This window comes from Athene noctua, chromosome 10 (assembly GCF_965140245.1).
Source record: "Athene noctua chromosome 10, bAthNoc1.hap1.1, whole genome shotgun sequence".
NCBI lineage: Eukaryota > Metazoa > Chordata > Aves > Strigiformes > Strigidae > Athene > Athene noctua.
This window is the reverse complement of record NC_134046.1, coordinates 2,584,614-2,598,347: the sequence shown is the minus strand read 5'-3', so window position 1 is coordinate 2,598,347 and position 13,734 is coordinate 2,584,614. Positions and strand designations below refer to the sequence as shown.

Here is a 13,734-nt window from a genome sequence, read left to right as displayed (position 1 = left end):
CTCCCCCTCGGCCCCCCCCCGCTCTTCCCGCCCCGGGCCGCTGCCGCAATGCACGCCGGGACGCGCCGTTCCGCGCGGGGCATGCCGGGAGCTGCAGTCCAGCGCCGGGCCCGGCCCCACGGCGCCGCCCGCTCCCGCCCCGGCCCGCAGGAGATGCGTCAGCGCCCGCCGGCGGGCGGGGGAGGCGCTTCCGGAGCCGGGGGGTCAACAGCGTGGAGCGGCGCGCCGCTGCCCCTCGCTGCGGCGGTACAGGAGGAGCGGCGGGAGCGGCGCCGGCGGTGGGACCGGTCTGTGTGGGCGCTGCGGGGGAAAGGCACTGGGCGGCTCCGCCATGTCCTACTGCAGGCAAGAAGGTGCGTCCGGGGCTTCTCCCAATGTCACCCCGCCGGGACGGGCCGGGCGGGCTCGCCCTGAGGCGGCCGGGGAGCGCGGGCGAGGCGGCTGCCCGCTCCCCTCAGCCCGGGCAGGGAGCTGCGGCCTGAGGCGGGGAGAGGCGCGGAAACCGCGTGTGGCGGCGGCGGGAGGGCGGCCTCGCCTTCCTCCGACCTCTCTCCTCAGGGGAGGCGGGAAGGCGCGGCGGGCCGCTTGGCGGGGAGGCGGGAGGCCTGTGGGGCAGCCCGCGCTGCGGGCGCGGGGAGAAAGGGCCGCCCTGCAGCTGGTTGTGGAAACAGCCCCGCGAAGTGGCCACAGCTGAGCGCGGGTGAGCCTCGGGGCTCTTATTTTAGCTCGCCAGGCTTTGCTGTGGCTGAGGAATGCGGGCATGCTCGCTGTCGCGGTGCGGAACGGTGCCCTCCCTTAGGGGCTGCATTTCTACCACCTTAGCTCACGTGGCCGGAGGTGGTCTTTTTAAAGTGAGGTTTTTTTACCTTTTTAAGGAAAACATGGTAAGTGGACAGCGTAGGTAGAGTGTGAGCTTCATGTTTCTGTATCTGTATAAAGCATTAGGTTGTACGGGTTGTGGTATTTATGAAGTTTGACCACTACATATCCTGGGGGATATATTTCCCTCCTCGCTTTAAGTAACGTGAAGTGACTCAATGTAAAGTTTCCAACTGGAAAAAAGCCAATAAGTAGATCTAAATGCCATTTTGAAGTTATAAACTTTGGCATGCTGAATGCTGATTATGAACTGGCGAGGTAGTCATAACCTATGGACCTCTTCTCTTTGCTTTATGTTTTTATTTATTTTAAGAACAACTTGGATCTCTGCAAGATCTGTAAGTTGTCTTATGGCACTCTACAAAATTTCAGTGACAGGGATTAGTGTTCATATGTTTCTAGTTCCTTTTATATAAGAAATGACTGGAGATTCTACGTTGTAAAGTTTGCTGGAGTACAATGCAGAGTCGACAGAAAACTTTCCCTCTTAAAAAGGGTTAGATTTACCTGTTTCTCAGCCATGTATAAATGTATATTGGTTACTGAGCAAAGTAAAGGAAGTTTGTAAATTGCTTGAGGTCTCACTGAGGGGCAAGAAGATACTAATTTCTAATATGCCATTTTGTTATAGTGGCCTTTATGAATTTGGAGAATGAAAGGAAGTTCTTGGGGAACTTTTTTTTTTTTCCATTCAACCAATACTCAGTTGCATGTTCAGAAGAGTTTCAGATAGCTGTTCTTTTCTACTTGTGTGTGCCTCAGAGTGCTTTTTATAGTTTTACAGAGTTGTTAGAAAACTTTACTTGGGTTTCTAGCCAAGCTCCCTCCCACCCTGCTACAGAATTTCTTTGTTAAGTCAAGAGTGGCACAAGAGCAGGAAGTACACTGTGGTGGTTTTTTTTGACCTTGGTAATGTTCACAGCACCTTTCAATATAGTTGGTTCTATTCTGTTAAGGTGTTCTTGTGTATTTAATTCAGGTAATTACTGTAAAATATAATACTACTCGTCGTTAGATACTAGTGTAATTATTAAGTATTCCTTTGAACGCTTGACTGTAACTTAGTATAATTTTTCTTTCACTCTTGCTTTTTTTGTCTAACGCCTTCATCTGGCTTAGTCCTTCCTGGTAAGGGAGTAGTTTGAGCTTGTTTTGAAACAGCTTTTTAACTTCACAGTTCAATGAACTGTACTGTGATCTGCAGCCATTACAGCATGTTGCTGTGAAAATTGGAGCTTTAGCAGAACAGAATTTCAGTTGCCTGTGTGTTCCTCTGAACCAACTGTTCTAAAGGAAGGTGGTTGATAAGTACAACAGAATTAATTCTCTGTTAACATTAATGCATTGTGTTGAATATCTCATTACCTTGTGGTGTTCAGCAGGTTTGTAAATGCGTCCTGAATCAGCTTTCTCTGAACTTTTGCTTGTTGTTCCTGTATTGTAGGAAAAGACAGAATTATATTTGCAACCAAGGAGGACCATGAGACACCAAGCAGTGCTGAGCTGGTTGCAGATGACCCAGATGACCCTTACGAAGAACAAGGTCAGTAGTAAGAAAAAGGGAAGTAAGGAGTGATTTATCACTTACATTCTAACAATCTTAAACAAGAACAACAGAAGACAAACCTTGTACGAAGTAGTAAGAAATTATTCATTTTTAAAGACTGAGGGCAGTTGGTTACTCAGTAGATAAACACACAAACAGCAGTTTAAACTTGCAAATTAAGACATCACAAATTACATGGGTTTCTTCCTACAGTTTTAATGGTTCTTTGGAATGGCCTGTTCAAATGTAGTTTTGGTTAGTAGCCAGAGATACCCAGGAAGAACTTCCTTCCTTTCTTTTACTAACAAAGTTAGAGCTTAACCAGTGAAAATTTTGGTGTTTTCTTCACTGTTTTAAATGGCAAAATGCAATTTTCAGGGAAGCTGAAGTGAGTTACATACGACTGTCATTGATGTGAGTTGCTCACCTGCCTGTGTGCGGCTAATTTGGTGATCTCTGAATATGTGATTGAATATAAATTATATCTGACTAATCCTGTACTTATACTAGTGGCAATACAATCAATAATTAGTAGTAATATCTTTCAGTGGCCCATGACAGGTAAATTCAGATTACTCAGGTTTAAAACTATAATTATTTTGCCTTGAAAAGATGTAGATTAAAGTTTTCAGTGAAGATTGCAGTTCTTATATGAAGTAGATCTAATCTACAAATGGAGATTTAAGAAAGCAGAATATTTCCAGGATGAAGACTTGTAATATTCTGATTGCACAGAGCATATTTTAGGTTATTTCTAATGGGTAAAGGAAATAATCTTCCGATCATGATGATTAAATAAATTTTGCCCTAGGTTAATAAATTGTCATCAACATCTGTTAATTTGGATTACACTTTTTTTTAATTGTCTTTATGCTTACAGGTCTCCTAGCCTCTTCACTCTATGTGAAATGATCTCATTGCTTTCAGCGCAGCTGAGATTGAAGCAAACGCTTCATCCTTTTTGAAATTTTGTTAGAAATAAAAGTTATGCAAGTGGCTCGAGGACCTGTAGAGGGCAGTACTACAGCACAGTTTAGCAGCTGGAGCACACGGAGTTGCTCTGTTAGCTGGTCTGGTATCTAGTTTAACTTGAACTATATCTTCCTATGTCATTAAAATAACTTTTTTCATACACGATTTGTGTTGAAGTTTTTGCATTTAGCTGCCTATCTTGACTTTTTTGCAACTGTATGTAGTCAGTAGCTGTATCTAAAAGTTTTGCTTGTCAGCAGTGATAACTGTTCAGTTTTATAATGAGCCAAATGAGAACAATGAGAGAATTTCAGAAAGGTGTTTAAAAACAGCTGTTTAGTACCTGCCAGGAATTCTTCTACCTTGTATTTTCAGGTGGTTGTTTCACCAGCTAAGATCAAATGCCCAAACTGCCTATTTGGTGGTAAAAGTCTGTGCTTTGGGATTTGTCATCATTTTCACCATAGGAATAGTGCTTCAGCCCCTGAAGATTTCAAATAGAGATCCCTGCAGGCAGTAAAAGCTATGTGGCACTTAGATGTGTTACTGCCTTTCCAGAGTAGAAGATGGAACCTAGAAATGATTCATGTAAAGTAATCCATCCTTAAGGTGGGAAACAGTGTCTGGGGGCAGCTCATTTTTAAGAGTATTTGCTCCTCTCAGTATGTTATGTAGAAGTGAAACAAAAGAGTTTTCAACTCCTGCCCCAGGCAAATTTATAATCCATTATCGGTCTGTTATATGAAGAGTTGGCAGCCTCTTTTCTGTGGCTGTTTCCTTTGGAAAGTCTGGGGACTGCTTCCAAAATAAGGCCAAGATAGAGACTCTTTCTAGATACCACATCTGTAGAACATACAAACATCGGAGATTTTATCATTCACTGAACTAGTAGGTCACCTTGCGTGGTGTACAGCTAAACAAAGCGGCTTGCTCTTTAGCTAAGTAAATACATGTATGCAGTCTGTATTGATGTTACATGTGGTTGTTTGAAGTTTACCTATCTTCTCCCTTATTCATGGTCTTTAGTGATAATTAAATATTCTGTTAGTAAAAGGTGTCTGTCTAGCAATATGTGAATGCGTATTGATCCTATAACTAAGCCTCTATTTTTGACACCAGCTTTTAAAAGGAAAGGAAAGGGTGCCCATCTCAGATCTAGCATAACAGAGACACATACTGCAAAGGCTTGGAATGTGAACATAGAAAACAATTTTCTTGGTACCTCTAAAGAGGGGATTCTCTTCCTTCTGTCTCACACTCCACCTCTTTGCCCCAAATTATTATTTTTCTGGTTGTACGTATACCACAAGCATATCTTGTGCCATATATTTAGGTAATAAACTAGTGGAAATTAAAAGAGCCACTTCCTCATTGTTTAAATGCCATATTCACTAATTATGTGTATTTTGCTGGATACGGAAAGGCCGTGGTGAGGAGAGGTGGATTTTTTCCTAGCAGTCCTGTGTTTACAGCATGTTAGATCACTTGCTTCCTAAGCTATAGAGCGGGGAAGAAAAGAGAGAAAGCCAGAAGCTAGTGATGTTAGGGACACCTTACAGTGAAAATGTGTGACTGTGATTCAAAATTGGAAAGAAACTCTGTTTAAATACTGTTAATAATTTGGGTTGGGTTTTTCTGGTTTGTTTCTTTTTTTTTTTTTTTTTTTTTCCTTAGCATGTGGTAAGTTACTGCTATGTTTTAAGGGTTCTCTGAAAACTCACTTGAACAATCTCAGGCTACAGTGCATCAGATCAAAACAGAGAAACAACTGACATATAACAGAATGTAGCTGCATCTAATGGGAGTGAAATTTGTAGACAGGAAAGACATATGGACAATGTTTTGGAATACGTCGAAGTGCAGAAGCTCTGGCTTGTGTGGTTTTTATTTGAAAGAAAATTGGAAAGGGCTTTGCTGTACATAAAGTAATACGCAGGCTTTTCTAATTTAGCTTCTACTTTGAATAGAAGACAATTTCCAGTGTTCAACTTCTGTGCCATAATTAACTATAACGACTCTTTTCATCTTTCCTGCTGTGCTAGACACAGAACAGTCATATCTGGGAAAGAATAGATTTATTCTATAGATATACCATAATTTGTATTAGTTTCTAATACAGCTGAAACTTTCATTTGAGGTTTTGTTTTTTTGTCGGGGCCTTTTTCATACTTAAGATAAACATGTAGTTTGGTATTTTTGGATATTGGTATTTTGGATTTTGCTTCAGGCATTAATAGATGTTAGTCTTTGAGCTACCTTAGTCAGTAGCTACTCAATAAAAGTTGTGCTCTGTTTCCCTTGGGAGAAAATAAAGTTGTTTTTATTTCTCTCAGTTATGAGATTTTGGTAGGCAAAATGTTAATGGCTCACTTTAAGCCAAAAACATTGAAAGCAATGAAGGCGTGTGAAACAGGAAGGCAGACAAACCAGGGTGGGTTCAATGTAGTGTTTCATATTGCAGTGTATTTCAGTTCACTGTGTGTGCCTTTTTAACAGCTGTGGCTGATGAGAACAAATTAAGAATTAATTTGCAGCAGTTTTGAAATAGTATTCTCGCTGTAAAGTTTGTTTCTGGTCTTATGTGTTGCAGATGGAAGAATTTAAATGTGTAAGATCTCTAGTTTTCATTGAGATCTTTACTCCCATAAGTTAGAATAATTTCTTGTTTTATTAGGCTTGTATGAAGAAGGCCCTGGTGAGTTTTATGCATGAAAAGTAATTTTTATTAACATTACAGCTGTGATAGAGTTGTCTAAAAGTGCTTATGGAATTGTACCTCAGACGCAGGCTGTTGCTGTCCTCTGCCTTTTCTTTTTTTTCCGACTTGTCATCTTTTAGAGACAGTTTTGAAGTGGTTTCCACAGAGGACTGACGAAGCAAAAACCCCAGGTTTTTTAAGAAAGAACCTGTTGAATGATCAGATGTAGAGGACTGTTTTTAAGACTGATGATGTCCCTTTCAATCCTGCTTCCTATGTGTCTGTCATCTTACATTGTGATTTGTTGGCAGATAAACTTGTTATTGGAATGTTTGGCATCAAACAGGGAAGAAACCTTTCTCAGAATAACAGTGGGGAATCATTACAGCCAGTCCAAAGCCAAGGGTTACCTTAACGGCAGGTGGACCTGCCTTCATGATTCTAACCGACCCCATCAGCTAAGAGAGGTTACCTTGTCTGATGTCAGCAGTTAACTGCTAACACAAGCCTTGAGCTGTAATGATGTAAACAGGGATGGGTTTTCTTCCCCAAGTGCAGGCTCAGGTAGATTATGACCCATTGGATCAGTGAGGTTCAGGCTGCGTTTAAAAGAAGTTTTAATTCAATTCTAATTAAAAATAGTAATCCCATCTATTGCAGACGTGATTCAGGGAGAGTGATGGATGAAATCTGTTTCCATTTGAATTGTGTTCTAAGCTAGCTGATACACTTACTCATAGAAGTGTGCATTCTGCTGTAATTATCAGCAAGGAAATGCTTGTTTTATCTGTATTTTTGTTCTACTTTAAAAAAAAAAAATGGTTTCTGTGCATCTAACATCCAAAACTGGTGCTATTTCAGTGATCAAACAGGTGCAAGTCAATGCTTATGTGATATACAAGAATGTATTGTTTATGAGAACACTTATATTGTTAAAATTTGCATGCTTACCGGGCAGTTCTGCTTCTAAAAGGAACAATTTATTTAAAGATAATTATTTACAGGTCATTTTATTGCTGTGGTGTCTTCAGGGACATTTCAGAACTTTTTCTCTTTTTGACTTATTAGAAAAATGCCTGTGAGGAGGAACATAGGACTTCAAAATCTAGGTGACAAAGCCAGCCATATTTTTTCTACACGGTGTGGTCAACATTTTTCTGCTTTGTCGTTCTTGACAATAAGGAATCGGGCACCAGCCATCCGTTTCCTTGTTTGAGAAGTTCTGCTTTTCCTCCAGGCAGGTAGTGATGCCATGAGGCACTGTACTAGGCATATCTTCTCAGTACAGTGATTATTACAGATATTTTACAAAACCATCCTGCTGAATAAAGCATGATCTATGAAAAATGACAAGGTTACTGTAGTTGACTGAATCATGCTAAGGAAGCTGTTACTTTCTGTAATGAAAAGGAGACTGATCAACACTGAGATTTGACTGACTCTGTAATTTTCTGCTGAACTGCATTGACTGAGTTAGAGAACATCATTGATGAATTGCAATCAGAGAAATTTTTTGTCTTTCCTTTTAATATAGCAGTAAATATAGTTGAACTGTTCTTGCTGTACCAGTACATAAGATTCATGATACTGTGGCCTAATGTCCAAGGAGTTGCTAGTGGGAGTAGAAACGTACACCTGGAACTTCATGATCCCACAGGACAAAGGAAATAACTGGGCTTATGGAATTCTGTGGCAGTATTTTAAGCAACGTCAAGTTACCTCAGACCCTACAGATAATTTCATGTTTGAATTGGAATTAATGCAACTTTATTCTCTGACAATGGTATTTGCATACCTGCTTCTAAAGGGAAAGTACTTAAACTCCAGGCTTACGCATGTTAGCTTCTGCAGAAACTTAACCTGGAGGTGAAGTGAGGGAATTCTAGAGAGGAGGAGAACAAACTGTTAAAGTGGAGAAGAAACCAGCTTGGATCACAGCACAGAATTTCTCTTGTTCTTAGTAGATGAACATAACTATATGTATGTTCGTGCAAAGTGGAGAAAGGGAATGGAGACTCTAGAAGCCCACACGACTTAAGCCCATTGCATGATGTTTCTATACCTTACTGTTTAAAGGTTTTCTAAAACTTAGAGGAGATGAGTTCTCTGGCTTGCTGTTTGAACTTCATTGTGCAAATCAGCTGATGTCTTAAAGAATATATGACTGCTTCAATCTTCACCTTGCTATTCCATCACTGAAGTATTTCTGTGATGACTTCAGCTGTTCCAGAGCAGAAATTTACAGTTTAGAGTCTAAAATGAGACCTAACTCACTTTCAGTTGTGATCTAAAGTGCAGTTTGGTTTCTGGGAACCAGATGGGCTGGCATGTCCTCGCTATTCCTTGTGTTCTGTGGCATGTGACTTAATCTGTGTCTTACAAATAAACTGGTTTTGTTTTCATAATTCTGGTTTTCCAGTTCAAATTTTAAAAGGAAAAGTTGTGTATTAGTTAGTATTCCAGAGTTCATTTAAAACAAGACGAAAAACATACTGTGAGAGTGAGGATACAGTTGTACAGGTTGCCCAGAGAAGCTGGAAGGGTTCAAGGCCAGGTTGGATGGGGCTTTGAGTAACCTGGTCTAGTGGAAGGTGCCCCTGCCCATGGCAGGGGGGTTGGAACTAGATGATCTATAAGGTTCCTTGCAGCCTAAACCATTCTGTAATCATCCATCCAACTTGATTTAAAAGAATTCTATTCTTAATACTGGATTTAAATTCTTAAGACTTGTTTGACACAATTTTAAGGCTTGCTTATTCTCCTGACAGGGAGTATGGCAAGTGGACTGGCTTGACTTCAATTTGTTTTGCAGTTTCCTTAGAATATTCTCAGTGGGCTGTAGTCCAGGGAGAAAGATTTAATTCAAGCATGGATGTAGAACTAATCTCACTTGTGCCCAGTGAAGGATTCTACAGAGCAGAGATAGAAACAGACTGGCCAGGAAGTGAAATGTGTTTAGCACCCTTGAAGCTACAGAGCTAATACAGCGTTGTTAGTACTTCAGCTTACACCTCCAACCCAGCAGCTTTCACTGAATGAAATCCAATTTTTGGAAGGAGCGCTTAACTTTTCTTCTCTCTCGTTTGTTCAGGATTGATATTGCCCAATGGAGATATCAATTGGAATTGCCCGTGTCTGGGTGGAATGGCTAGTGGTCCCTGTGGGGAACAGTTCAAGTCAGCCTTTTCTTGTTTCCACTATAGCACAGAAGAAATAAAGGGATCAGACTGTGTGGACCAATTCCGTGCCATGCAGGAATGCATGCAAAAATACCCAGATCTTTACCCTCAAGAAGATGAAAATGAAGAAAAAGAGAAGTCGAGCAAAGATTTGGAAGCTACTCCTGTGGAGGCTTCTGCTGCCAAAGAGGAGAAGGGATCTAGCTAATGAAGACACAAGGAGGCTGTTGTCTCCGTTTCTCATTTTCAAAGACATGGACTTTTGCAGTATGTCTGAGTCGTCAAGAAATGTTTCTATACACTGTATTGTAGTAAATAATTTATTGCTGAAGAAGAAATCTCAGTGCTACAGCCTTGCAAATAAATACTGCAAAAAGAACGAGTATGTGTATGTACTGTGTAATCTGCTATCAGACACAGTTAATACTTTAACAACTGTTCTTTACCCTCAAGTTCTCATTGAGTTTTTACTTGAATAATGTCTTTAAAGATAGAGCTTTCCACTAAAATTCCACTAGCACACCAGGTCTGTCTTCATTTCAGTATGTTCTGATCAATAGCTGCTCTTTTTTTAATTAATTCTGTTCTATTAATAGAAATTGCATCAAATGGTTGTTTTTCCTTAAAGAGTATTTTCTTGCCAGAGGGATAAAAGACATTGAAAATGGCCTAAGTCTAGAATTTGTAAAATAATTTCAAATAGTTTTATTGGATTATGGTTGCATTTTACTGTTGACATCAGGTAAGGAGTGCCAGAAAAATGTTGAAATGTGTATCTCCTTTGATTTCATCTACTTATTGTGATGGCTTTTGCATTTTTAAAAATGGTGTGTAGATGAATGGAAGGAATGTTGGACACTGGCTTCATTTCTGCTCTGAAACCACAGGTTTTTGGTTCCTTTAGTACCTGTTCCTTCAGTGTATACACAGGTTCTTGTAAAATACTTTGAGAATACAATGGAAATGTTACCTGGTGTAATGATCACAAAACAGATACTGTGACTTAAATGCATATTAAAAAGCAAATACTTTTTACCTTCATTGAAAGCTCCTGTGTCTTTGTGGTGTGGTTGGTTGTTGGTTTGGTGTTGGTTTTTTTTTTTTCTTAAAACTGTTTGGATTTCTGCATTGTAAGCAGAGTTTGAATCCATTTGTGGGTTTTGAAGATTGGTTGCTTCAGCTTGTCAGATTTTTATTCTTGTCCCATTCTTTTCTCCCCAGCCTCAAACAAGAAGGCATAAAAAATGTAAAGCATTTTTAGTAGCTATAGTAGACTGGATCATGAACCAGCATGACAGAGGGCCTAAACAGCTATCAAAATATTTGAAAATTACTTTCAAGGTACAAGTAATTTAATAGTCATTCATAGTAGTTTAATACCTGTGGATAAAGGAATGCTACACTGTTTTTCTTTCCTGGCAAAACCTGGGCTGTGAAAAATGTATTACAAAACAAATTGTACCTGTGACTTCAGTAACTGTTCATTACAAGCTTGTTTGGCTTTTTCTCTCTTTATGTGTTGGATAACTTAAATTTATACAAAGTTGTAGTGTCAGTAATGCAGTCCAGTAAGTCTAATAATGTTTAAACTCTTGCCTGTCTCTGGGCAGCAGTCTTGAGTGCTCAGCATGGTTGCTTCCATATTATGTTTTGGTATTTTGTTTGTTATTTCAGTGTTATTGATGGTGCTTCTGAATGTTTGAGGGCAATTTCTGTTAAATTTTACAGTATGTTTGAGCTGTTTATATTTCAGTACAGCTGTTGGATCCTCAAAATAAAGAAAAGGCAAGCTTTTAACAGAAACTGTGTGACTCTTTCAGGCATAGGAAGACAAATGCCAAGTTAACCTGAGTAAATGGGCACAAAAGCAGCAGTGATAAACCTTGGCACTTAGGCAATTGGACCATGAAAATCAGATAGGCAATCAGATAAACACTGGGCACCAAATACAAAAAAAAAAAAAATCACATGCACCCAGGCTTTTGGTTGTTTAAATGGAAATCCAATGCGTTATTTGTGAAGAAGCAAGAGCCATTTGTGAAGGAGTGCTCTGTTCTAAGAATGGTTTGCCTCCTATTATTTTCTGCTGTGGTTTTCTTTCCCACGTTGCCTCAATGCTCTGCAGGTTTTGGATTTATTCTCTGTAACAGTATTTATAGCATATGTGTACAAAACATAAAATGCAAGAATCCCAGTCCTATGGTAGCTAGGGACCTGAACCTAATACTGACAGAGGGAACTTGCAGTGTATAATCTAACATATTTGAAGGTGTGTTTAGGATGGAGTTGCTGCTTTCTGACTCAGCTGTGGCTTGGTAAGGTGTTGTGCTAGACCAAGATATGGAATATGTATAAGGGCCTCACATCAGAAACTGAAAAACACCCTGTAAAGTGTTTGAGGTATTTGAAGAAAGTAAGTCATAGCTTTAATCCTAAGGAGGTCTTTGTGGAAATCATCACTTTCTTTTCCTCCTAACCTTGTCAAATTAGAAACTAGCATAACTGTCATCGCTGCATTTGTGTTCTGGATAATCCCTGAAAAGTGGAAGTGATGTAATTTGCACTAAAAAAAGAGCCAAGTCTCTCATTTCCTCATGCATGCTTCCCCCCCCCCACCCCCCCCCCCCCTTGCTTCTACTCCTGCTGTGAGTGCCAGCCTTTTTTTACCATTAAAAACTTAAAATGTTAATAGAGATTTGCTTGACAAGGAATTAGGGCTATATGGTGAGACACAGAGTCCAGTCCTTTCTGTTTTCTGGTTTAGTTCTTGAAGTACATTTCCTCCCATGGAATTTGTATTTTGCTGTGTTAAGAGAAGTAAAAGGCAGTCAGCCTCCTTCTGGATTTTAAGTTCATGACAACCATGTAGTGTAGCTTGAATTTAGAGAAAAATTAGCAATTGGAGGGTGGGTCAACAGTAAATACCTATTGCCACTTCCTTGGACCCATGAAAGTAAAGAGAAGCTATTCGGTGTGGATTTTGCAGCTGATTTTGATGCCATTTTAAGGTCAAATTGTCTTTCTTGACCATTATATATCCCTTGAAAGTATTACAGATTTTACATGGAGAATCTTTTCTATCTCGTAATAGTAGACTTGTTTTAACACTAGATGTATGGGGAAAAAAAAAATTGTCTGGAATTTTTTTTTTGCTATGTAAACTGCTATGCAGTTCTCTGTGATGTTATCTTTCCCACCATTGCTTTGCTTACATGATTTTCCTCTTATAGTTGCATGCTCCCATTTTAAATGTAAAATCAATTGGTGGTTATTTAGTATGTAATAAAGATGATAAAATGATCCCTGGTAATATGTGGCAGGCTTGTGGAATAAGCAGATGATAAGAATTGTCTGGATACAAAACTTAGAGCAGCATGTTGCTGTCTTGTTCTAATGTGTCTCTCTTTCTTCATAAATAATGATTCTTGGGGAATAGTAGATTCAGATGTGTTTGAGAAATTTCCTGCATGGAGTCATTTTGTAATGATTTTATGCATGGTGTATCAGGTGCTTTTCTATGTCAAGTCAAAAGTAGTGATCGGTGAGGAGAAGGAAAGCTTTCAATATGAAGTAATTGCTCTTATTTAATTCTGTGCCTTTTGCTTGATCTCTGTCCTGTAAAAACTGATGTGTTGAGTGTGATTAAATGTTTATTAGAGTTTAGATAAAAGGATCTGTTAACAAGGCTTGAAGCACTTCTAGATATAATAGAATATGGGTTTGTGCTGGTTTTGGCTGAGGTAATTTTCTTCACAGTAGCTACTATGGGGCTACACTTTGGGGTTGTGCTGGGAACAGCGTTGATAATACAGAGACGGTTTAGTTATTGCTGAGCAGCCTGTACACAGTCAAGGCCTTTCCTGCTCCTCACCCCACCAGCGAGGAGCCTGGGCGGGGGGGCACAAGAAACTGGGAGGGGACACAGCCAGGACAGGCGACCCCAGCTGACCAAAGGGGTGTCCCAGCCCATGTGGTGCCGCGCTCAGCTTATACAGCTGGGGGAAGAAGAAGGAAGATGGGGACGTTTGGAGTGATGGCGCTTGTCTGCCCAAGGAACCACTGGGTGTGCTGGAGCCCGGCTGTGCCGGAGATGGCTGAGCACCTGCCTGCCCGTGGGGAAGGAATTCCTTGTTTAACTTGAGTGTGTGGCTCTTGCTTTACCTGTTAAACTGCCGTTATCTCAGCCCATGAGTTTTCTCACTTTTAATCTTCCGATTCTCTCCCTCATCCTACCGGGCAGGGAGTGAGCGAGCAGCTGCGTAGGGCTTTGGGGTTAAACCATGACAGTTTTTAATACAAATCACTTAGCCCAGTGACATGCAGATACAGACCTAACTGGATTTTATCCATTTAGTTTTTAGAATTATAAAAGGTAGTTTTAACTGTATTTGTCCTACAGACTTTTATCATTGCTCCTAAAATACTGCCTTGTACAATATTACTATGTAATACTTCCGTTT

The 13,734-nt window shown here is 40.2% G+C and overlaps 1 protein-coding gene across 1 annotated transcript; it reads left to right on the top strand.

The window, feature by feature from the left end:
* The first annotated feature begins 115 nt into the window (after positions 1-115).
* On the top strand, positions 116-10,315 carry CHCHD4 (coiled-coil-helix-coiled-coil-helix domain containing 4). The gene is made up of 3 exons (XM_074914073.1): positions 116-353; positions 2,324-2,422; positions 9,187-10,315. Exons 1-3 carry the CDS (start codon positions 332-334, stop codon positions 9,480-9,482), a joined length of 417 nt encoding a protein of 138 aa, XP_074770174.1. The 5' UTR covers positions 116-331; the 3' UTR covers positions 9,483-10,315.
* Positions 10,316-13,734: the final 3,419 nt, after the last annotated feature.

Bases quoted from the DNA above. Each gene is read 5' to 3' on its own strand.
- CHCHD4 (XM_074914073.1), top strand. From the start codon at position 332: ATGTCCTACTGCAGGCAAGAAG. The intron at 354-2,323 runs GTGCGTCCGGGG...CCTGTATTGTAG, and splicing joins GTCCTACTGCAGGCAAGAAG to GAAAAGACAGAATTATATTT. The intron at 2,423-9,186 runs GTCAGTAGTAAG...TCGTTTGTTCAG, and splicing joins TGACCCTTACGAAGAACAAG to GATTGATATTGCCCAATGGA.